Source organism: Cetorhinus maximus, chromosome 1 (genome assembly GCF_964194155.1).
Source record: "Cetorhinus maximus chromosome 1, sCetMax3.hap1.1, whole genome shotgun sequence".
In the NCBI taxonomy this organism is placed as follows: domain Eukaryota; kingdom Metazoa; phylum Chordata; class Chondrichthyes; order Lamniformes; family Cetorhinidae; genus Cetorhinus; species Cetorhinus maximus.
In genome coordinates this window covers 130,267,865-130,294,459 of record NC_135879.1, presented here as the reverse complement: position 1 = coordinate 130,294,459, position 26,595 = coordinate 130,267,865, and the positions used below count along the sequence as shown (strand labels likewise).

Sequence of the window (26,595 nt, the reverse complement as noted above, 5' to 3'; positions counted from 1 at the left end):
TTTAGTCTGTTTGTTACAGTAAACACCTTAAAATGTGAAATTTTGCCATGTCATCTATTCAACTATTAATTGAAAGTTCAAATTTCTTTTTAAAAATGATCAGTCTCTATAACAATCAACCAATAGATTCAAAATGGCTGACTTCCAGATATGGCACCGAGGCCTAGCCTCGGATCCACCAACTTTAAACGGTGAGAGATCTGAAGGCCCATGATCCCCATGCACCATTCGTAAAGTGCCAAATTCCATGTAAAATCCCAGTCAGGTCCATGCAAATTATTCTTAACTGCCTTGTCAACAAGTATAATTGCAGTCCCACCACGCTGCAGTGGCAACACCGTGTTGGGTCTTTTCCACTGCTTGTAAAACGCTGAACCGATGTCACAATGTCAGGATTGCAGGCAAGCGCAACTCCTCCCTATTTTTCTGTCCCCTCCCCTTCTCCTATCCTGCTCCTGAAGGTCCTATAAAAACCTAATGGGTTCCAAGCCAGCTTCAACCCAATTTCTAATGAGCACTTATCAAAAGCATGAAAAGCTAGCACTAACTGGCTATCTCATTTGAGGAACCATAAGAATGTTTCAAATAGGGAATGGAAATTTAACACTGACATAGTAGCTTGTGTTCTTCTGCAATCGGAGCTAATGTGCAGTATGTGGTTACCATAGGATAAAGGAGCTTTGATCTGGAGATTGTTGTGCCACACCGGATCAGAGTGCTCATTTCTGTTGCTGGGTTTGTAAGAAGGCAGGAACACAGCCTGGAACATATTAGGGAAACAGCACTGAAACCTGAATTTCCCAAGCCACTAGGTCTATAAAATTCCAACAGATGAACCCAATATTGAGAACACATAGTGCTTCAATTCTCAGTTTCATCCTGACCTTTTCATACACATATTGAGCCCTCCCTGAGTAGGAGGATATCAGAGGAACACTAAGCTGCAAAACGTGCCATAAAATGTTCTAGCTCATTGGCATTCAAGCACTTGAAAATAGCATGGATTCACATCATACCCCGTGAACTGTTGTTCCACAAATTAGAGGTCATAGCTTTAGGACTAATTATTTGCCTTGCTATAATTCAATCACAGAAGACATCAAATCTTGAAATGTATAAGCATGGTCTTATCACAAGCCTCAGAGTTGCCTCAATAGCTATAGTGTGGGAAGGATATATACAAAACAGCTTGTGAAGCGCAGTGATTTTAATGTTCCAGCTATCCAAGTTCAATGCCACATTTCAAACTTACTAGTCACCAACAGTTTGTGAGAAGAACACTGCCAAAGCCAAATGCCTGCTATGAGGCTGATCCCTTTTCATTTTGGTGAGCAAAAGGTTGGTGTAAACCAGAATTTCCCATCTCTGCACCATTTCCCAATCCCACTTTTGCCACAACTCAACCTCTTGTAAATGGGGAAGAGGAAGCCCATCTGTTGCATGACTCAGTGTACCAAACTATGAAGGGCACACATCTTATAGCCTCGAGCTTCACTTGCATTGGATCGTTGTGAGTGAGCTAAGGGCATTTTGATATTGTGTTTTTTCGATTATAACAAAGAACGGTATCTAAGCTAAACAGGGAGCTACTACTATACAGTCTGCCAGGTACCAGTATGAATCAGCTAAAATCTAATGCAGCTTCAAAATCACATCTTCAGCCATGCAAAGTCATGGAGCTACATTCAAGGCATCCACCATTATGCTGCTCTAATCTTGAATGTGTTTTACAACAGCATCACAAGTCAGCCACATGAAGAAAATGTATATAACAGAAAAATAAACTATAAGCAAATTGAGCCTTCACAAGTCAAGTTCAAGTTCATCATTCTCATTTACTTCTCAGTAAACAACTCTCATTGTCCATCCACTGTAAACCATACATCATTTAATTTATATAACAAATTGAAAATTTAAAGATATTTGTACTTAGGGTGCCTTAGCGCAAGTATCAGGGGACAGAAGTTTAATTCCCCATGCCAATCTCAGAACAGTTAATGTTGGGAACTGCGAATGGAGGTCAGTCATCTCCCCAGCATTGCTACATCAAGACGACGCACTAGTGTGCTGCCTGAAATTTATACATTTAAGAAAAACAAAAGTAAAACTAAATTCAACACTAAAATTATTCCAGATCCACCCCCATACATCTAACTACTGTTTCATGACAGGGACTGATGGAGGCTTGGAAAGAAAAATGGATAGTAAAACTGTGTTAGGTTTAACCTTAAAAACTTGGATTCCTGGCATGGAGCTTCCCATGTCAAAAGGACAAATTAGAAACTTGGATACAAGGAATCTGGCTACAATTTTCCATTCAAGTTTGGAAAATGTCACAGGCTTCGACGGCCTGCTGGAGCAAAACCAGCTTGCCTCCCTGATGGAAGACACAAGGATGCCCATCTCACAAATTTAAACAACCCTTAGCTGAGGTCAAGTTTACGTTTCTGTGGTAAACTAGTTCACCAGAGATTTAACTCAATTACATGAGAGGAAATTCTAGGTTAAAGGGTTAAATATAAAACTTATTCCATTACACATTGGGGAATATAAAATATTGCATCAGACTAATTGCTTTTCAAGTTTTCAAAAATAAAGGAATCTAAAAGAAAAGAAGTACCAAGATAGGTCATATTTTACTCACCGAGGACTGGAACTTTGCGGGAGGTCTGTAAGTTATAGATAAGCAGATTTCCTTTGGTTGTTCCAACAGCAAGTAGTGATCCTGCTTTTGACCACATCAGAAATGACATCTGGTCCCTGGAAAAAACATAAGTATGACTCATTATTATGACAAACTGAGGTGGAGTGGTATTAAAGCTCACTGTACTTTGCAAGGGGAGATGTTGGAGAAGGGCTGTCTTGGCTTCTTGCAGAGGAAAGAGAACAACCAGGTTGAGTTATCATCTAGGCAGATCTGCTGTATCTGCATAGATGCTATTTCTTCCAAATTCAGCTGGCTGGCAAAAGGGACATTCCTGAAGTTCATCTATCATTATAACTAGATGAAAGCAGGTCAGCTAGATTCCCTCTCAGGGTCAGAGGCATAACTCCAAGTTAGCTTGAAATTGTTGGAAGTTCTTAAAAAGTTATATATGAGCATCTTGTTTAGAGCTTGAAGTACAATTTTAAAAAATGGATAGAGAAAATTCCACTCAGCTCACCTAACTTCTTTTGAATAAAATAAACTTGATGTAGTCCCAAGTGCATAATTAGCTTTTTACTTCAGCTCCATGTATTTTTATACCTAACTTGAAGGTGTACTCCATTCAATACATTTTGAAAAAGCAATTTTGTTGATTTTCTTTTTGAAAGAGAACATCCTGCATCAGATACACTTAATCGGCAGGTTACTTCATAAATCAATATTATGACATAAGTTCCTTTTTTTATTGATTTGGTCATCATTTCCAAAATTGGAAACAATGTCACGAATTCAATTTTAAAAATCCCCTCCTGTATCTTCATTATTTTTTAAAATCCAAATTGTTTGTTGATCAGAACAGTGGGGCATGAAAGCACCATGGTACAGAGTGGAATGCTAATTGCTCAATCAGCAAAAGGCTTGACTGATCCTGGAGAGGGAAGAGAATCACTAGCCTCTGTTTTAATCCTCCTGTTGTTTCAAGGTATTAGCCTTGGCTCTGTGGTAGCGCTCTCATTCTAAGTCAGGAGGTCGCAAGTTTAAGCCCCTTCCAGAGTTTTGAGCAGGTAATCCAGGATGACTACAGTACATTATGGAGGAAGTACCGCACTGTTGAAGATGCAGTCTTTAATTATAATATTAAACCAAAATCCCATTTGCTTTCTCCGGTGGATGTTAAAAATCCCATGGCACTATTCAAAGAGCAGGGGAGTTCTACAAGTATCCTCGCCAACGTTTATCCCTCAACTAACATTATTTAAAACAGATTATCCAGACAGTCATCTTACTACAGTATACAGAACACTTCTGTGCACAATTTGGCTGCGGATTTGCCTACATTACAATAATGACTACATTTCAAAATTACCTCATTGGTTAAGTACTTTTGTATTCCCTGAAGACCCATATAAATGTAAGCTTTTTCTTTATTTTCTTTCTAGTGACCAGCTCAAGAGTATCATTGACAAAATATATGAAGGTTTGTCAACCATCCACTCTAGGCCATAAGAGTAGCAAGGCTTTAACAGGGACAAAAGGAGAATGTAGGAGAATTGCTTACTATTATTTAATAGTCACATAAGTAGTTTCCTGAATACAAAAAACACTCCGGAGACTAAACGCAACTATGTTTTCACGTCAGTAGGGTCAGTTGATAACCTGCAAGCTGGAAGATTACTGGTTCAAACCCGTCAACAGCACTTCTTTTTGTTCTTTCTTGAGATGTGAGCGTTGCTGGCAAGGCCAATATTTGTTGCCCATCCCTAATTGCCCTCTAGAAGGTGGTAGTGAGCTGCCTTCTTGAACTGCTGCAATCCATATGGTGTAGGTACACCCACAGTGCTGTTAGGAAGGGAGTTCCAGGATTTTGACCCAGTGACAGTGAAGGAACTGTGATATAGTTCCAAGTCAGGATGGTGCATAACTTGGAGGGGAAATTCCAGGCGGTGGTGTTCCCATGCAGCTGCTGCCCTTGTCCTTCTAGGTATTAAAGGTCACTGGTTTGGAAGGCGCTGTCGAAGGAGCCCTGTTGAGTTGATGCAGTGCATCTTGTAGATGGTACACACTGCTGCCACTGTGCATCGGTGGGAGGAAGTGAATGTTTAAGGTGATCTTAGGGGGCCAATCGAGCAGGCTGCTTTGACCTGGGTGCTGTGGAGCTTCTTAAATGTCGTTGAAGCCGCACTCAACCAGGCAAGTGGAGAGTATTCAATCACACACCTGACTTGTGTCTTATAGATGGTGGAGGGGCTCAGGAGCTGAGTCACTCGCCTCAGAATTCCTAGCCTCTGACCTGCTCTTGTAGTCACAGTATTTAAATGGCTATTTCAGTTAAGTTTTTGGTCAATGTTAAACCCCAGGATATTGATGGTGAGGTTTTAGTTTTGGTAATGCCATTGAATGTCAAAGGGAGATGGTTAGATTCCCTCTTGCTGTAACGGTCATTGCCTGGTTCTAGTGTGACACAGATGTTACTTGACACTTATTAGACAAAGCTGAATGTTGTTCAGGTCTTGCTGCACATGAACCGGGACTGCTTCAGTATCTAAGAAGCTGCAAAAGGTACCTAACACTATGCAATCATCAGCATACATCCCCACTTCTGACCTTATGCTGGTAGGAAGGTCCTTGATGATGCAGCTAAATATGGCTGAGTCTAGGACATTCTCTTGAGGGACTCTTGCAGCAATGCCCTTAGACTGAGATGATTGGCCTCCAACAACCACAACCACCTTCCTTATTGATAGATATGACTCCACCCAGTGGAGAGTATTTCCCTTGATTCCCACAAACTTTTGCTAGGGCACCTTGATGCCACACTCGGTTTAATACAGCCTTGATGTCAAGGGCAGTCACTCTCACCTCACCTCCTGAATTCAGCTCTTTTGTCCATGTTTGGACCAAGGCTGCAATGAGGTCAGGAGCCAAGTGGCTCTGGTGGAGCCCAAACTGAGCGTCAGTGAGCAGATGATTGCTGAGTAAGTGCCACTTGATAGCTCCGTCAACGACACCATCCATTACTTTGCTGATGACAACAGTAGGCTGATGAGGCAGTAATTGGTCGGACTGCATTTGTCCTGCTTTTTGTGGACAGGACATACCTAGGCAATTTTCCACATTGTCAGGTAAAGTCAGCGCTGTAGCTGTATTGAAACAACTTGGCTTGGGGCATGGCTAGTTCTGGAGAACAAGTCTTCAATACAACTGCCAGGATGTTGTCAGGGCCCATGGCCTCTGCTGTATCTATTGCCTTCATCCATTTCATGATATTGTGACAAGAATTAAATTGGCTTAAAACTGGCATCTGTGATACTGAGGACCTCAGGAGGAGGCCGGGATGGATCATCCACTTGACAATTCTGGCTGAAGATGGTTGCAAATGTTTCAGCTGTGTATTTTTTGTACAGGCCTACTGGGCTTCACCATGATTAAGGATGGGGATGTTCATGGGCCTTCCCCCTTTGGTTATTTGTTTAATTATGTACCACCAATCACGACTGAGAGAGGGAGAACTGGAGAGTTTTGATTGGATCCATTGGTTGTGGGATTTCTTAACTCTGTCTAAAGCATGTTCCTTCTGTAGTTTAGCACGTACGTAGACCTGTGTTGCAGCTTCACCAGGTTGGCATTTCATATTCAGGTATGCCCGGTGCTATTCCTGGCATGCTCTCCTGCACTCCCTCCCTATCCTGGAACTTCCAACTGAACAGCATTTCAAGTATGCCTACATCACAAGAAATTATGTTTCAAGATGGCAGCTCATCAATACCTTCTCAGGGGCAATTAGGGATGGGTAGTAAATGCTGGCCTTACCAGTGATACCCACATTTCATGAACAATTAAAAAAAAATAGTCTATTTTCAGTTGTGCATATTATGTGATCGGGATTGCATTATCACAAGGATTATTAAAGCTCGGCCGACCACGGTAACAATCACTGTATATTCCTGGACAAACCAACATGTTCTGAAAAATGAAAATGTGCTTCCTTTGGAGCATGGAGTAGCTTCTAGTAAATGATAAAAAGTCACCACCAATACAGTAAGCCCATTCCATCAACTGATCCTAATATTCTGAAATATGAGCTCTTAAAAAATACAATTTGACATTAGCTTTGGCGTGATAAACTAGCTATATCACAAATATACAGGCAACAGATACAGCAGAGGCCATGGGCCCTGAAAACATCCCAGCATTAGTATTGAAGACTTGTTCTCCAGAACTAGCCGTGTCCCTAGCCAACATTTGTCTCAAGCAAAGTAGATATTAAACTACATTAACTGTAATAAAAACTGTTCAAGTCTACCATCCTTAAAAGGGATAGTCACCTGGGAAATTATTGTATTATAAGGATTATAGTCCTATTTGCTTAACAATAAGGAACAAAACACATCAATGGCTATAAATTCAACTATATATTTTATTTATCCAAAGGGAAAAGTCATAGTTGGCCTGTGACTTTGCACATATATTTATCAGATAAGCCAGAAAGCCCTTGGTAAGGATAGAAAACTTAAAAATAACTTTTGCTGATCCATATTTCTAACTATCTGTCCACATTTTAAAAAAATCAAGTGTTACACAAAAAAATAAAATTTACTTCAGCTGACCTCATACCACTATCCAACTGCGTAGTTTTGTGTGTGTTTGCATCCCATAAGTAGATGGTATTTGATTTGTCAGCAATCACAGCCAAGGCATCTCCATCTTTATCCCAGTCCATAGAAACACAAACTCTACATGGCACAAGAAAAATTAAATAAAAATCCAAGTTTATTCTCATAATATTAGCTTTCTAATTTTGGACTCCTTTTCTCACAAGTCATCTGTTGAACTTGCCCATTTCTAAAATTTTGTATTTAATTACTAGTATGCATTATTAATAAATAAACACACAAATTAAATGGTAAATATTTTGTCAGAAAATTCAGCATGATTACAAAGCAGGCCACCCTGAATAGTCAAAATTGAAGTAAAAAATAAAAAGTGATTGTAATAAATTTAATTACGCATTCTGCAATTTTATAAACAGCTATTCAAAATATTGTGCTTGTTGTTCTTACCCTGGAAGGCTAATTTCATTTCTTTTATGTCCATGCCGATCAAAAATCTTCACCATATGATCTGACCTAAGACAAATGAACAAGTCTCCAATCAATTTTAAAGCAATGACATGTGCAAACTCTTAAAAATCTAAATGATTAAGCTGGATATTTATTGGCAACTATATTTAATTGTCAGACCATTTTTACTATTACTTTCAAATCTAAAACAGTAGTAATAACCATAAAAATCTGCGGAGTACTGTATTTTACGTTCAGCTCTAAGTTAAGGAGCACATAACCATACAAAATCAACAAATGTTGATTATGAAGTGATTAATAAAAAAAATCTTAGGATGTGGGAAATGTACAAGGAAACAGTCCTTGTGAAGCTGGCATTTGCTAGACAGGTAATTGCTTGGTACTTCTCATTAGGTTCAAAGAATAAACAGTAGGAAGTGACTAGCTATCATCAAGTCTGCAAGTTGTTCTTGAGCGCAGGAGAACATGCTACATGTTGGGAATTCAGGTGCCTGTGTCACAGCTTTGTGTGCTCCAGAGCAGCTCTTCAGCTGCTTTGAAACTCTTTCGAGTTATAAACAGTCACAGATTGCAACTCTTTTCGAGTACAATCACAGTTCTTGGTTTCCGGGAGTGGGACATGAACCCACAACCCTCTGATTCAAAGGCGAGGGTGCTATGAACTGAGCCACAGTTGACACCTCTCAGCTGCTTTGAAGTTGCACCTATTCACTACTTGTAATAGAGATAGTTAATGCTACTCCCCTTAACTGACACAATGGGAGTGGTCTAGAGATACCTTACTTTGAGTCTCTGTAATTGATGGTTTTAAAAACTGAAGTAATTTACAATCAATTATATTATAATATTATCTATAAAAAGACAATAGTACTTAGAACAAAAAGTGTTCTCTTATCTCAATGTACAGGTTATATTTTTCAAGAGAAGATTGAAACTTGGTTAGCCTGTTCTGCCTTAAAAGGACTTATGTTAAAGTTACTATAGGACAAAAAAGGTCTCACAAAGACAGGTGGAATAATAATGTATTTTTTTATCTATATTAGTTTATTGATTTGAATACTTTATTTCTGGAAAGAAGGCACACAGGGTTAATTGTGGTTGCAAAATTAATTTACAAGGCACAGAGAATAAGAATTCCATAAAAGCAGAGAAAGATCAATGTGTGATTAAGCAGCAGTTTCTGTGAAATAGTGTTTTAAAATACTAACGTAAATTGAATGGAGAGGCATTAAGTCTACCTGTTTGGTAGTATCTTTAATGGCTGTTTTGAAGAAGAAATTAGTTTTAATTATCAGAGCTAAAACAATTGGAAGACAAGCATCCCATGCCACAGTTAAAGAATGGTGCTCAATCTTAATTAATCAAAGACGCGAGCCTGGATTTTGCTGTGTTAATGACAAAAATGTCAGCATTCGGTTCACTGTGATTGCATGGTGAGAGGCCCAGCAACTCCGTGTGTGCATTTTAGCACATAAATCTGGAAGTTGTGGTGGGCTATTCTGCGCTGCTCCAGACACTTCACTATTACACTCACCCACTTTAAGATTAAAATCGAAGAAATGGTACGGGTGAGAATTTAGGCTGACTGCTCACTAGTGACGAAGTATTTTCGCTACAACATTTTAGGACGGGCAGAAAGATCATATGGAAACATTTTGCAATGAGGACACTGATGCTGGAAGGCATTTCAACCTTCAGAACGGCTGTGGGAGAGATCTGACTTTTTAAGTTATTTAATTTAAAGACTTTCAAACAGTATTCCAACATAATTTATCTCACTTTTTCAAAATACATATAAATTTATGATTTTCTAAAATGATGGTGCTCAAATTAATCTGACTTAATCTTTTACTTCAATGACTTTTTAACATGAATCTACTATTGCTGCAGCTTAGTTTTGATAGATTCTGTGGGTGTGGCTTCTATTCATTGCACCACGTGATCTGTCCTTTTTGCCTGCATTAGAGAACGCTGTAGACCCACACTGAGACCCATGCTGAGGAAATCCTCTCTCCTTGCAAGTGAAATTCTCACCCTCACCATTGCATTAGGTAATTTTGCACTTTATTTCAGAGTTAACCATAGGTGCAGTTGTTTTGATGCTGACTGCAAAATCCAGACCACTAATTTGTTAGGTAACTTTCATTCTGCTAAAACTTCACAGAATCCCAAAATTGGCCAATGAAAATGATTAGCTATTCATTCAAAGCACTGGGATTGAAAGTCCAAAGATTGGGACTTTATTTGAGGTTGTCTGAACCAAGGTCTTGGTCAGTCAATGGTTAAGCTGTCAACAACCTGTACCCAAAAGAGTGCTGACTCCACTGTAGTGTTGAAATGAGCAACTGCTTTCAATTGGGAGGTACCTAATGGAAATGGTTTTTATTGTTTTGAATACAAATTGTAGTGAATAATAAAATTTATAATTACCATTGCATACTCCTTTGCATAGCATAATGTTAATTTGCATCCTTCATTTAAATACACTGTTAATACATAGCCTGTGTATCAATCTGTCTATCAAATGGAGGAAAATCACATGGTGGTAAAAAATGTTTCAATAAATTGGATATAGTGGGAAGGGATCTCTGAGCCATTGGTCTTGCAATTGTTTTAGTTAAGGTCCACTAAATCGTAGATGATGCGAGATTTTCCTACAGAAGTGGTTCACGATATCAAACCCGAGTAGAATATCTGGTGTGAATTCCAAAAACATGACAGCCACCTAACATTATATTAAAAGATTGTTTTACCAGCAATGTAAATCTTATGTGAACTGTTTGCACTAAACATGAAGCCAATAAAACTAGTACATTAATATCAATCATATTGCCTAGGAATATTATTACCCTTCAATTTTTGCAGATTCGAAACAGACAATCCATTAGAATATTATAATATTGAGACAATGCCATTAATCATATGTAATAGTCATGCCTTAACTGTCAATCTATGACATAAAAATTTTGGTCTTCCAGCAGGTTGGTTGCATTGAAAATGTAAGTGGCTTACCCAGTGATAGCTATATAATTTCCCAGTGTTTTCTGCCAGTGGTATTGTACAAGGTTGCCTGTAACGATTTTCTCCGAGATGGTAAATACTCGCTGCACATGAAAAAGAGCAATAAACAAAGATCTTTGCAAACACAAAAATATTAGTTTTAACCTATGGTTAGAGTGCCGTGTCTAGCTACAGGAACTACATTTACTCAAATAACCAAAAAACAGCAATGCAAAGTGAATATTTAGACAAATTTATTGGGATATAAGAACAGGAGTAGGCCATTTAGCCCCTCGAGCCTGTTCCACAATTCAATGAGATCATGGCTGATCTGCGACCTAACTCCATATACTCAGCTGCCTTTGTCCCATATCCATTAATACCTTCTGTTAACAAATCTTATCAATTTCTGTGTAAATTAAAAATTGATCTGGCATCAACTGTCATTTTCAGAAGAGAATTCAAACTTCTTTCACCCTTTTTATGAAGGAATATTTCCTAATTTCACTCCTGAAAGGTCTGATTTTAATATCTTTAGCTATGTCCCCTTGTCCTAGACTCCCCAACTAGTGGAAATAGTTTATCCAATTCTATCCTTTCAGTTCCTCTTAATATCTTGAAAACTTCTGTGAAATCACCCTCTAGCCTTCCAGGGAATACAACACTGGTTTGTGTAATTTCTTTTCATAATTTAATCCTCAATCCATGTATCCAAGCTGCACTCCCTCCAAGGCCAATATATTCTTCCTAAGGTGTGGTATCCGTAAAGGCCCACAGTTCTCCAGGTGTGCTTTGTATAGTTGAAATATGACTTCTGCCCCTTTGTATTCTAGTCCTCTAGATATAAAGGCCAGCATTCCATTAGCCTTTTTGTTTATTTTCTGGACCTGTTTGTGACATTTTATTGATCTGTGTATCTGGACTACCAAGTCTCTTTGGACCTCCAGTGTTTCTTGCTTTTCACCATTCTTTTTAAGTCCACAGTAGATGACTTCACATTTGCTTACTCTGAAATCCATTTGACACACTTTTGCCCATTCACATAATCTATTAATATCTTAAGCTTCCACCTACATTGCTTACAATGCTGCCCATATTTGTGTCAGTGGCAAATTTGGATATGTGGCTTTCTAATCCAGCAACTAAATCATTAATGAAACACAGTGAATAGTTGAAGCCCCAAACACAGGTTCCAATGCACTACTATTCAAAGACTGCCAGTTAGAGTACCTGCCTATTATCCTTATGTTCTGTCTCCTTCTGCTCAACCAATTTTATAACCAGGTCAATAATTGCCTTTAATCCCATGAGCTTCAACTTTAGCTAACAATCTCTTATGAGGATCTTTATCAAATGCCTTCAAGAAGTCCGTAAAAATAACATCAATAGACATTCCCCTAACCACTACTTTAGACACTTCTCCAAAGAATTCAATCAGATTTGTCGAAGACGTTGGCAATTTCCCCACAGATCTTAGGTTAATAGGTCTATTAATATCTGGGATCCCTCTGTCATTTTTAATGGTCAACTTCAATTTTTCCAAGACCAATATATATGTGCCCCTTCTTTTCTCTGTACTCCAATCTTCAGCCATCATGCTCATGTACTCTGAAATTCTTCTTGATCCCTCCACCTTTGTACATCTCAGCCCAACTGCAAGACACTTTAAAAATTGTTCATGCTTATGAATAGAAAACTTTCTACACTCAGTTTCAGCATCACGCATTCTCAGATGCAATATAGAACAAATTACTTATGAAGAAGTGTATGCTCTAAATTACCCTCTACCCTTGAATAACATGAATAACACTATCCTCCAGACACTCACTATGCCACATCATCCCAACCATTTTCCTAGTGCAACTGTCATCTCTATGCCCTTAAAGCAGAAGGCTGCAATTGCAGCACAACTGGCCTAGCTGTTCACCACCAAACCTTGCTCAATGATCCAAAATAAAGATGGCCTGAATTTTGTGGTTCTAATAATGACAGAGAACACTGACAATTTAATCATCAGAACTGTGAAACTGAAACAACTTCTGACACATGCGCAGTTAAATGAAGAAATCCAGAAGCTGCTGTCATTGCTTTCCCATTCCTCCACAGGGTGAATGGTTTATGCCCCTGCAGAAATCTTAATCTTACAAAGTCTTAGAAATCACCTGAATTGATGTGAACTTCCACTTTTATGCTAGTAGTCTCGATGTAAAAACCCTTGAAAAAGCCATGCTGAATGAGGTGTAATTGGGTTTTTAAACAGTGTACTAAGTTCATAATTAATCCTGAACAACCTAGCCCTGAAAAATAAATTTTATATTCGTGGAATGTCAAATTTCTTCATTATGATGAATGAACTCAATAGATGTATAGGTATTTAAAATAACAATTATTATTTTTAAAGTTTATAATATTTCAGCTTCTCCCTCAATCCCAAACTATGTTTGTGTATATCCTGATTTTTATTTTGTTCTCTGTGAAATCAATAAAAAACGAAGGATAATCAGTGCTTTTTACTTGCTGGTTTGCTGTATTTGAAGTTTCTTCAATGTGATTGGCTGTTTAGTCTGTTTGATTATATCACTGTTGCTGGACACCGGTGTTTCCCTTGAGCTGATGCTGGTATGAGGTTAACATTGGGAAAGGTGAAATCTACATCACAGAGATCACTGGATCTTAGTGGGCAGCCTGGGGGTCAGCAGCGACGTTACCACTTTGTCACTGACTACAAAATCCAGGTCACTGTGCCTCCCTTTTCTCATCCCAATCACTCGTACTCAAATATTGTCCTAAAAGGTCAAGAAAATCCTAGATTTATCTACTCAACAACAAGCTACCTCTTTTCTTCTGCTTCATCTTTTTCACATTAAATACTTTCTCAGGAGGTCATGGATTTCCACATCTCAAAGATTGAAACAATGCATTCAACTGCTGATACTACCTGCTCCCCTCTCCACCTTCAAACCTTCTGAAGAAAGACTTGCATTTATATAGAACCATCATGATCTCAGGATGCCTCAAAGCACTTTATAACTAATTAAGTACTTCTGAAGTGTAGTCTCAATTTTGATGTATGAAACATGGCAGCCAATTTGAGCACAGCAAGCTCTGCCAAGCAACAATAAAATGAATGACCAGATCATCTGTTTTAGGTGTTGGTTGACAAATAAATGTTGGTCAGAACACCAGAAGAACTGCAATGCTGTTCTTTGAGTAGTGCCAAAGGAGCTTTTGCATCCACTGGAGAAGGCAGGCGTAACCTCTCCTCCAAAAACAGCATTTCCTCCATATGCACAGAAGTGCCAAATTAGACTATGTAATCAAGTCTTTTATGTTGAATTTGCACCAACTACATTCTGTTCAGAGATGAAACTATTACTACTAAGCCAAAGATAACACCTTAAAAGTAAAGTCCTTAAACATTCAGTTAGTGTAATTCCCTCTCAGAATCCTTCAGCCCAGTTTCACCGTATCCACAGTTTCACCTTAATCTCTCCTTCTTAACTTCCCTGTGATGTTTGACACTGTTAACCATTCCATCCTTATTCTTCCAGTTATCAATTTCCAGCTAAGTTTGCTTCTTTGCTGTTTGACATTGTTTATTAATAGTCATTTAGTGGTACAGAACTTGAGTATTGCTGAAGAGAGGCGGTTTTTGTTGAAGCTTTTCATCTTGTACTCATTAGGACAATTCACAAGAAAATACTGATGTCAGGTGAAACAATATATTTATACAATATGAAAAGATAGTGCTGATTGGTTAGCAAGTGGACTCTGGTAGACTGACAGTTAACTGCCAAGAATTAAATTTCAGCAGTTAACTGTCAGTAACCATCAACTGGTGCATTCTCCATCACAACGCCTCTTCCAAACTCTACTTGCTAATCAATCAGCACTCTATTTTCATACAGTATAAATACGTTGTATCTACTAACATCGGTATTTTCTTGTGAATTGTCCTGCTGAGTGCAAGACAAAAAAGCTTTGACAAAAAAACAAATCTCTTTTTTCAGCAATATTCATGATTTACTAAGTTAAAAGAAGCTACAAATACAAGCTGCTGTTACATTGTCCCAAATTCTGGCTTTAGCCTGTCAATTATAGCTTTGCATAAATTCCTGACCATGAACAGCTGACAAGAATGCCATCAGGCCCAGTGCTGTCTTTAGGTATCTGATGGTACAACTTCATTTACAATATCCTGCACTTCCACTGCCACCTGAGAGAGGTATATCATATAATCATTAGCTTCTGCATGAAATTAAACACGTTTGTGCATTTTCAATACAGGCATTTTCATTTTGGAACCTGAAGTGTTATTTGGGGAAGGGGGTAGAGAAGGTTTCCCATTGTTTGCCAATATTTATTCCCTCAACCAACATTGTGAGGCCCTGTTGTGTGCAAATTGGCTGCCACATCTCTTTTCATTAATGCTAACCATTCAACATCTATGAAATACCTTGAAACATCCTGAGATGTGAATGGCACGGTCCTGGACTTTCCACTAAGATGTACTAGTATTTCCAGTGTAATTTACCCAAAATTAGCTAAAGCAATGCAAAAGATTAAAGAATTTCAAACAAAAATTACATCCAGCGCAAATCAAGTTACCACAATCTTTTGTGCTGGTTTAAAAACATTGTGCTAAAAACTGGCCACACCCTCAGGTTCAATTAATCATCACAGTGATTTTCCACTAACTGTGCCCATTTTCTGAGGCTGTTAAAATTAAGCTTTTCTCTTCAGGCACAAGGGCATCAATAGGCACCTTTTAAAGCTTGAACTATTTTGTAATTTACTAGAGGGCTGACTACTGTATACTAATATAACTAGTAAATGGTTCTGTACAGTTTTTTAAGAGTCATTTAAAATCAAATTGATCACAATTTGAGGCAATCTTATTAAAATGCTTATTTACGATAAATCTATTTTCAGCTATATTAATGAAATTGCCCCAGGTTACCCTCTTAAATATATCAAAGGATATGCCTTAATGTAAAGTTTAAAATATATTCTAAATGGTTGCCTGATTGTGTTGGCAGATTTTACAGATGATGTGCAAATGAATTTGAGCAGAAACTTGTGCAAAAAATTCACTTTGCAAAACCAGAGCAGTTTTGAGCGTAATCTCTGTCCAATTGCCGATTGCACCCAAAATGGAAATGCTTGGCCACTACATCTGTTCTTTCTTCTTACCGTTCTGTTCAGTTCCTCAGCGTCTAGTGTTTAAAAATTGGGGCACATTTACTCCATTCATTGTTAGTGAAGATGTCTCTCTATAAGTATGAATTTTTTGAGGAGGTGACCAGGTGTGTAGATGACGGTAGTGCAGTTGATGTAGTTTATATGGATTTCAGCAAAGCTTTTGACAAGGTCCCACATAGGAGACTTATAAAGAAGGCAAATGCACATGGGATACAGGGTAATTTGATAAGGTGGATTCAAAATTGGCTTAGTTGTAGGAGACAGATGGTGACAGGAAGCCAGTGTCCAGTGGCGTACCACAGGGATCTGCGCTGGGTCCCCTATTATATGTCATTTATATAAACGACATAGATGACTATGTGGGAGGTAGGATTAGTAAGTTTCCGGATGACACAAAGATTGGCCGGGTGATTAACAGTGAGGTTGAGTGTCTTGGGCTACAGGAAGATATAGACGGGGTGGTCAAATGGGCAGATAAGTGGCAGATGGAATTTAACCCTGAAAAGTGTGAGGTGATACACTTTGGAAGGAGTAATTTGACAAGAAAGTATTCGATGAACGGCATGACACTAGGAAGTTCTGAGGAACAAACGGACCTTAGCGTGTGTGTCCATAGATCTCTGAAGGCGGAGGGGCATGTTAGTGGGGTGGTGGAAAAGGCATATGGGAAACTTGCCTTTACCAATCAAGGCATGGATTACAAAAGTAGGGAGGTCATGTTGGAGTTGTATAGAACCTTGGTGAGGCCACAGCTGGAGTACTGTGTACAGTCCTGGTCGCCACATTATAGGAAGGATGTGATTGCACTGGAGTGGGTGCAGAGGAGATTCACCAGGATGTTGCCTGGGATGAAACATTTAAGTTATGAAGAGAGGTTGGATAGACTTGGGTTGTTTTCGTTGGAGCAGAGAAGACTGAGGGGCGACCTGATAAAGGTGTACAAGATTATGAGGGGCATGGACAGGGTGGATGGGGAGCAGCTGTTCCCCTTAGTTGAAGGGTCAGTCACTAGGGGACATAAGTTCAAGGTGAGGGGCAGGAGGTTTAGGGGGAATGTGAGGAAAAACTTTTTTACCCAGAGGGTGGTGACGGTCTGGAATGCGCTGCCTGGGAGGGTGGTGGAGGCGGGTTGCCTTACATCTTTTAAAAAGTACCTGGATGAGCACTTGTCACATCATAACATTCAAGACTATGGGCCAAGTGCTGGTAAATGGGGTTAGGTAGGTAGGTCAGGTGTTTCTCACGTGTCGGTGCAGACTTGATGGGCCGAAGGGCCTCTTCTGCACTGTGAGATTCTGCGGTTCTGAGAGTTTGCAAGTCACTCTAACTTTTTCCATTTTTTTTTAAAGACTGACTTTGTGAAGCATTGGTCAGGGGTGAAGTGAGGCATTCCCATCAACACAGTATTTTTACGGGAGTTATATCTGGCCCCGGGGGAAGAGAGAGAATTTCTATCTATGTAGTGTAGTGGTGGGCAACCTGTGGCCCATCAGGGTTCTGAGTGTGGCCTGTGAGAGATTTTGTTGACCGCTGCCCGCACACAGGGTTGCCAGATTCCGCTGGTTTCCGTCCAAGTGTTATACCTGTATTACTAAAGTGATATGCACGCAAAGCAAGGGCACGTTAAGTGAGGGGCATGCTGACTGTACACAATATTGACTGAGAGCCATGTGCTCTCTCTGCATCTAATCAAAGCGCTGCTACAGTTCAACTGGCGTGCCCCACAAGTTCTAGGTACACAAGCACAGTTAGCAAAATTATCCTATCCCAGGAGACAGACTTGGTTATGACACCAATGTATGTGGGAGGTTGCACTTTTTACTTTTGCCAGTAATTTAGTTTGCCCCTAATTATATAATAGATTGCTTTTTGTTGAAGTGGCATGATAAAGAAGGAGAATCAAGTGTAAAACTAAAAAGTACAGAGGAAGAAGAAGGAAGTAAAAAGAGGAAAATTGGTGACAAGGGCAGAATGGTAAAAGAGAGTTGGGAGCTGGATTATTTTATTATTGAACAGAAAGGGAGGCCATTTTGCAACGAGGTGATATCAGTTTTGTTTAGTTTTTACCATTTGAAGTTGATGACAATTCTATCAATATATGAATCATTAATCATTTTCTATAACTCTATGAAATAGTCAGTGCGTATTAAATGTATTTAATCTTGTTCATGGGGTGACAGTTAGTGCACATACCCAATTTCAATCTTGCGGCCCACTGAGATGTGGTCTACTCACTAGCATAGGTTGCCCATCATTGATGCAGTGTTTTGCATGTAATGAAATGTCCCAAAGCATTTTAGAGGAGGAATAGTTGCCAAACAGCTAGTAAGTTTACTAAAAGCTTGGTCAAAAAGACAGGTTTTGAGGAAGATTTTAAAAATAAGTTGGCAGAAAGGTTTAGCAGGGAGTAGGGTTCAGATGCCACCAATGATGGAGTAATGAAAGAAAACCAAACAGTACGAACATCAGCTGAGGGCATGAGGGGAATGCAAATGAATGGGGTGGCCAAGTAATAAAGCGGATTGAGAATTTTGAATTGAGTATTTTGATAAATGTTGAAGCATAGCTTGGACAATGTACACGCTAGTCATTCAATGGCATTACCATCGTTGAATCCCACACTGAATCCTGGGGGTTACCATTGACCAGAAACTGAACTGGACTAGCCATATAAATACTGTGGCTACAACAGCAAGTCAGAGGCTAGGAATCCTGTGGCGAGTAACTCACCTCCTGACTCCCCAAGCCTATCCACCATCTACAAGGCACAAGTCAGGAGTGTGATGGAATACTCTCCACTTGCCTGGATGAGTGCAGCTCCAACAACACTAAAGAAGCTTGACACCATCCAGGACAAAGCAGTCCGCTTGATTGACTCCCCATCTATAAATATTCACTCCCTCCACCACCGACTCACAGTAGCAGCAGTCTGTACCATCTACAGGATGCACTGCAGGAACTTACCAAGCCTCCTTAGACAGCACCTTTCAAACTCATGACCATCTAGAAGGACAAGGGCAACAGACACATGGCAACACCACCACCTGGAAGTTATCCTCCAAGCCACTCACCATCCTGACTTGGAAATATATCGCTGTTCCTTTACTATTGCTGGGTCAAGATCTTGGAACACTCTCCTTAATAGCACTGTGGGTGTACCTACACCACATGGACTGCAGCAGTTCAAGAAGGCAGCTCATCACCACCTTCTCAAGGGCAATTAGGGCATGGGCAATAAATGCTGGCCCAGCCAGCGATGCCCACATCCCATAAATGAATTAAAAAAACAGAAAGAGAAAAGGCTCAATAACTTCCATCTGAGGATGTGCCAAGCATCACATGGTAAGAAAAAGTCACCAATGAAACAGTCCTTTCTAGGGCAAACATGCCAAGCATGCTAGCACTAATCATGCAAAGTAGGCTTCGCTGTCTTGGGCACAGATGAAAGATGGCCACATCCCCAAGGATACGCTATATGGGTAGATAGCCCATGCCAAGACACCAGCAGGGCCCTCAAAGCTCCCATTCAAGGATGCCATCAAAAGAGACATGAAATCCCTTAACATCAAACATAACAAGCGGGAAACTCTAAGATAAAAGCAAAAAACTGCGGATGCTGGAAATCCAAAACAAAAACACCTGGAAAAACTCAGCAGGTCTGGCAGCATCTGCGGAGAGGAACACAGTTAACGTTTTGAGTCCGAATGACCCTTCAACAGAACTAAGTGAAAATAGAAGAGAGGTGAAATATAAGCTGGTTTAAGGGGGGTGGGACATGTAGAGCTGGATAGAGGGCCAGTGATAGGTGGAGATAACCAAAAGATGTCACAGACAAAAGGGCAAAGAGGTGTTGAAGGTGGTGATATTATCTAAGGAATGTGCTAATTAAGGGTAGAAAGCAGGACAAGCAAGGTACAGATAGCCCTAGAGGGGGTGGGGTGGGGTGAAGGAATCGAAAAAGGCTAAAAGATAGAGATAAAACAATGGATGGAAATACATTTAAAAATAATGGAAATAGGTGGGAAAAGAAAAATCTATATAAATTATTGGAAAAAAAGGGGGGGGGGATCGGAAAGGGGGTGGGGATGGAGGGGAGAGTTCATGATCTAAAATTGTTGAACTCAATATTCAGACCGGAAGGCAGTAAAGTGCCTAGTCGGAAGATGAGGTGCTGTTCCTCCAGTTTGCGTTGAGCTTCACTGGAACAATGCAGCAGGCCAAGGACGGACATGTGGGCATGAGAGCAGGGTGGAGTGTTGAAATGGCAAGCAACAGGGAGGTCTGGGTAATGCTTGCGGACAGACCGAAGGTGTTCTGCAAAGCAGTCACCCAGTCTGCGTTTGGTCTCTCCAATGTAGAGGAAACCGCATTGGGAGCAACGAATGCAGTAGACTAAATTGAGGGAAGTGCAAGTGAAATGCTGCTTCACTTGAAAGGAGTGTTTGGGCCCTTGGTCGGTGAGGAGAGGGGAAGTAAAGGGGCAGGTGTTGCACCTTCTGCAGTTGCATGGGAAGGTGCCGTGGGAGGGGGTTGAGGTGTAGGGGGTGATGGAAGAGTGGACCAGGGTGTCCCGGAGGGAACGATCCCTACGAAATGCCGCCGGGGGGGGTGAAGGGAAGATGTGTTTGGTGGTGGCATCATGCTGGAGTTGGCGGAAATGGCGGAGGATGATCCTTTGAATGCGGAGGCTGGTGGGGTGATAAGTGAGGACAAGGGGGACCCTATCATGTTTCTGGGAGGGAGAGGAAGGTGTGAGGGCGGATGCGCGGGAGATGGGCCGGACACGGTTGAGGGCCCTGTCAACCACCGTGGGTGGAAAACCTCGGTTAAGGAAGAAGGAAGACATGTCAGAGGAACTGTTTTTGAAAGTGGCACCATCAGAACAGATGCGACGGAGGCGAAGGAACTGAGAGAATGGGATGGAGTCCTTACAGGAAGCGGGGTGTGAGGAGCTGTAGTCGAGGTAGCTGTGGGAGTCGGTAGGCTTGTGATGGATATTGGTGGACAGTCTATCACCAGAAATTGAGACAGAGAGGTCAAGGAAGAGAAGGGAAGTGTCAGAGATGGACCATGTGAAAATGACGGAGGGGTGAAGATTGGAAGCAAAATTAATAAATTTTTTCAGGTCCAGACGAGAGCATGAAGCAGCACTGAAGTAATCATCGATGTACCGGACAAAGAGTTGTGGGAGGGGGCCGGAGTAGGACTGGAACAAGGAATGTTCCACATACCCCATAAAGAGACAGGCATTGCTGGGGCCCACGCGGGTACCCATAGCCACACCCTTTATTTGGAGGAAGTGAGAGGAGTTTAAGGAGAAATTGTTCAGTGCGAGAACAAGTTCAGCCAGACGGAGGAGAGTAGTGGTGGATGGGGATTGTTCGGGCCTCTGTTCGAGGAAGAAGCGGAGAGCCATCAGACTATCCCGGTGGGGGATGGAGGTGTAGATAGACAGGTCAAGGAAGGGAAGGGAAGTGTCAGAGATGGACCATGGCCTTTTTTTCCCCCAATAATTTATATAGATTTTTCTTTTCCCACCTATTTCCATTATTTTTAAATGTATTTCCATCCATTGTTTTATCTCTACCTTTTAGCCTTTTTCGATTCCTCCACCCCACCCCCACTAGGGCTATCTGTACCTTGCTTGTCCTGCTTTCTACCCTTAATTAGCACATTCCTTAGATAATATCAACCACCTTCAACACCTCTTTGTCCTTTTGTCTGTGACATCTTTTGGTTATCTCCACCTATCACTGGCCCTCTATCCAGCTCTACTTGTCCCACCCCTCCTTAAACCAGCTTATATTTCATCTCTCTTCTTTTTATACTTAGTTCTGTTGAAGGGTCATTCGGACTCAAAACGTTAAATGTGTTCCTCTCCGCACATGCTGCCAGACCTGCTGAGTTTTTCCAGGTATTTTTGTTTTTGTAAGCGGGAAACTCTAGCTGACAATCAATGTAAATTGTGACACAATCTGTAGGCAGAATTCGCCACCACCATGACATGTGGTTTCAGAAGCTCTACACAGATGTCAGATCTGCAAACAAGGCATCAGCAGAGATCATCCCGCACCACCACAAGACACAACTTCATGTGTGGGACTTGTGACAGACTTTGCCTTTCCAGATGGAGTTGTTCAACAATCAGATAAGTGCAGCAGGTAATCTCATCTGATGTCACCAAAATTCTGAGGTTGCATTTCCATCATCTCTTGTAGAAGGAAGTATGCCAATCATATTGATGAACAGAGGAGTGATGTAGATAGACAAGAGCAGTGTGGGTAGCAAAGTTTTGGACAAATTATTTGAGAGGGATGGAAATCATGAGACCAGCAGAGGGTGCTAAAAGAAAAATAAAATGAGTCTGTAGGTATTGAATACAGGGCTAAAGCTCCAAAAGAGTTAAGGATGGAGGTGGACAATTTGGCAGAGGTTCATGGAGGCAGTCTTAATGATGGACAGCTACATTTTCAAATTGCTATCAAAGCCTGAATAAGTCAAAACTTGCTCCAGTTGAATATTGGTAAGAGCAAGGTCATCCTCTTCAGCTTTTGTCAGTACTTCTTGCCTTGATGTCATCAAATTGTCCAGCTGCCAATTTAGACTTGTAATTCAGCTTGGTTCCAAGCTCAGTTTACTTGCCCACATCACTTCATTAGGAAAAAACTCTTATTAGGGCTCGACTCCTATTTCCAACCTCGCCACTGTGTCGCACGTAAATCCTCCAAAGGTTCAACTCATACATGTGCCACGGCCCACATCCTTGTTTGCACTAAGTTTCCTACTTCCATCACACAGTCCCCTTCAAACTCCCAGTCTGCCCAGTTCTGTTTGTCTTACCCTCAAATTCCCTTCTTTCAGAATCCACCTTAAAACCCTCTTCCTCTGCTGTGCTTTCATTTCCTTAAATAGCCTTTCCACCTTCCTCCTTTACCCATGTTCAACATTTTCCTTAAAGTAAAACTTTCCCAAGATGTTTTCGACCAACAAGAAGCACATGATGGAAGGGTCTGAAACTCAGTTCAAGGCTGAATATATCTGGCAAGCAGCTAAATTGTGCAATGAAATCCAAACAAGATTAGCATTGTTAATTGGTCCCAAATTTAAGCAGCTTGGTCTTCCAGATGTTCAGCTGAGGGAAGTTTTGACTCATCCATGACTTGATGTTGGACAAACAATCTGACAGCACAGAAGTAATCCCTGAGAAAAATGACATCAACACATGTAGAAATTAACTCCAAGAGGAAATATGTAATGAGGAAAAGGTAAGAAAGGATATTGGTGCACTAAGGCTAGAACCTTAGGATAAATATCAAATCAGCAATGACATTTTGCATCATCTCACCCTCAGGAGATCTCATAGGACATTGTATCCAATTCATTTCTTTCTGAAATATAGTTACTGTTGTTCTGTAGAAGACAGCACCCAATGTGCACACAGAATCACCACAAAATATCAAATAAGTTCATCTGTTTTTGGTTGTGTTGATAAAAAGGCACTGAATATTCTTTATTCTTCTTCATGTAACGACAGAGGATCTTATAAATCCACCTAAATAGGCACACGGAGCTTCAGTTTAATGACTCAACCAAAACATGACATCTGTGATCACCCATAACTGCCTCAATACTGGAATGAAGCATGTGCCTAGATTATGTTCTTAAGTCCAAGACTTGAGCAAGAATCCACAAACTTTTGAATCAGAGGCCAGTGTTACCAAATCAGCCAAAAATGTCAAAGGTCCTGCAGGATGGGAAGTAAAGACTGGTCAAATGGTGATCCCACCCCAAGATGTCAATGGTGGGAGGTTTGATGATGGTAATACCATTGAATGTCAAGGGGAAGTACTTAGACTCTCTCTTGCTTGCTGAGTATTTGGCATTTGGGTAGCATGAAAGATATTTTGTCACTAATCAGCCAAAGCCTGAATGTTGTCTAGACTTCTTCATTACCTGAGGAGTTATGAATGGAACAGAACACTGCCACCATCAGTGAACATCCCCATGTCTGACTGTATGATGGAGAGAAGATCATTGATGAAGCAGCTGAAGATGGTGGGGCCTACAACACTGTCCTGAGGAAATCCTGCAGCAATCTCCTGCAGCTGAGATGATTGACCTCCAACAACCAGAAACTTAACTGGACCAATTACATAAACACTGTGGCTGCAAGAGCAGGTCAGAAATTGGGCATTCTTCAATGAGTTACTCACCTCCTGACAACCATCTACAAAGCACAAGTCAGGAGTGTGTTGGAATACAAACAGAAAATGCTAGAAACACACAGCAAGGAAGGCAGCATCTGTGGAAACAGATCAATGACTTTTCATCAGAACTTGATTGCCTGACTGCTGAGTATTTGCTGCTTCCACTGTTTAGCATGCATGTAGTCCTGTGTAGTAGCCTCACCAGGTTGGCACTTTAATTTTAGGTACACATGGTGCTGTTCCTGGCATGCACTTCTACACTCCATATTCAACCAGGATTGGTTCCATGGCTTGATAGTAATGGTAGATTGAGGCATATTCCAGGCTATGAGGTTACAGGTTATGGCGGAGTAGAGTTCTGCTGCTGCTGATGGCCGACAGCACCTCATGCATGTCCAGTTTCGGGCTACTAGATCTGTTCTGAATCTAACCCATTTAGCACAGGGGTATTGCCACACATCACAACAGAAGGTGTCCTCAGTTTGAAGACAGGACTTTGTTTCCACAAAGACTGTACAGTGGCCACTCACAAATAATACCAGACAGTTGCACCTGTATCAGGTAGACTGGTGAGGATGAGATTAAGTAAGTTTTTCCCTCTTGTTGGTTTCCCCGCCACCTGCTGCAGGCCCAGTAGGGCATCTATGTCCCTCAGGCATCAGCCAGCTCAGTCAGTAGTAGTGCTACCGAGCCACTCTTGATGATGGACATTGAAATCCCCAACCCAGAATGCATTCTGTGCCCTTGTTACCCTTAGTGCCTCTTCCAAGTGGCGTTCAACATGGAGGAGTGCTGATTCATCAGCTGAGGGATGGATAGCAGTATGTGGTAAGCAGCAGATTTCATTGCCCATGTCTGACCTGATACCATGAGATTTCATGGGGTCTAGAATCAAAGTTGAGGACTCCCAGGGTTGATTCCTCCCATTTGAATACCACTGTGCTGCCACTTTCCAGGCATTGCAATGGACAAGTCTGGGATGTTGGTTGAAAGATATGATTCTATGAGCATGTGCAACAGCACTCCCAATTTTGGCACAAGACCAGAGATGCTAGAGAGGGGGACTTTGCAGGCTCAACTGGGCAGGGTGTGTCTTTGTTCTGTCTGAATCTGAAGCCTAGGTCAAGGCTAGTTGGTTGGACTGGTTTTGTTCGTATTATACTTTGTGGTAAGGATTTGGTACAACTGAGTGGCATGCCAGGCCAATTCTGAGAGTGGTTAAGAGTTAACCACATTGCTATAGGTCGAGTCAAATATTGCTCAGACCAGGTAAGGGCAGCAGATTCCATTCAAGAGTCGGATGAGTTTTTAAATGACAGTCTGGTAGTTTTATGGTTAACACTATTGTTACTAGCTTTCTAATCCAAATTTATTTAACTAACTAAATTTAAATTGGCTCGGTGATGTGGAGAGATGTGAACTCATGTCTCCAGATTAATCTAGTCCAGAAAACCTACAGTATCCTCCTAAACGAGTGTGTGGGAAGTAGCGTGCACGGCGTGGAAGTATGATTGCGGGGATAAGGAGTTTCGGGAGTGGAGAAATGGCGGGGGTTGTTAGTGAGTGCGGTCAGGGATTAGTGAAAGAGATAGGCGAGTGGTGAACGCACTGGGACGGAGGGGGAGTGTGATGGTTGGGAATGCTATTCGAGCAGTGTCTACGGGGGAGGTAGAATCCCCGTGTCTCGGCAGGAATAGTTTCTGGGTCCTTTGGATTTCAGGGACTAAAGTTCATTGAAACTACCAGCCCCGTCTCCATGGTAACCGCGGGAGTGGGGGCTGAGGCCTTTGCAAATTGCGGTGGCTCATCAATCCAGGTGAATTACAGTGAGAACGGGGGCGTGAATGAATAACCCAAAAATTGTTAGCACGCATAACTCTTCCCTTAACCCGGAGAGCTGATGATATCAGAACAGCGGGCGCCACACTCCTTTCTCACCTTCATCTCTCACTTTATTTTCTTCAGGGACCACTTCTCCCGGGAACCGCCGCGCCGTCCATGTGCGCGTGCGCGTGCGCGTGCGCAGCCGTGCCCCTTGTCTTCCCACGGTACAACGCGGCGGGGCGTCCGGTCACCATGGCAACCATAGATCCGGCCGTCACCCGGCTTCTGCGCAGACTCAGTGCCGGGAGCAAATCTGCTGTGCAATTTACAGCTTCTTCTAATTTACATCCTGGAGCTTGCCTGTTCCTAAAATAATCTCTAAAGGTTTAGAATCTCTAAGACTCTTGAAAACAAAATTCTGAAAACTCTCCGCAGATCAACTAGGATCCGTAGAGATAAATAAAGGCTGCAAAGTTCAGCTCCTTAGTAAAAACAGAATTACCTGGAAAAACTCAGCAGGTCTGGCAGCATCGGCGGAGAAGAAAAGAGTTGACATTCTGCTGAAGGGTCATGAGGACTCGAAACGTCAACTCTTTTCTTCTCCGCCGATGCTGCCAGACCTGCTGAGTTTTTC

General features: G+C 41.2%; 1 protein-coding gene across 2 annotated transcripts in view; it reads right to left on the bottom strand.

Annotated features, from left to right (window-relative positions):
- wdr19 (WD repeat domain 19) overlaps positions 1-26,149 on the bottom strand; it is a 154,906-nt gene extending 128,757 nt beyond the window's left edge. For both annotated transcript variants that reach the window (XR_013577234.1, XM_078546254.1), the window contains exons 1-5: positions 26,076-26,149; positions 10,741-10,832; positions 7,708-7,773; positions 7,255-7,380; positions 2,645-2,760 (exon numbers count right to left, since the gene is read on the bottom strand). Coding sequence is in view for 1 of the 2 variants with exons in the window: in XM_078546254.1 (XP_078402380.1) it covers positions 2,645-2,760; positions 7,255-7,380; positions 7,708-7,773; positions 10,741-10,832; positions 26,076-26,081 (406 nt within the window). In the remaining variant the exon portion in view is untranslated. The remainder of the gene's footprint in view (positions 1-2,644; positions 2,761-7,254; positions 7,381-7,707; positions 7,774-10,740; positions 10,833-26,075) is intronic.
- Positions 26,150-26,595: the final 446 nt, after the last annotated feature.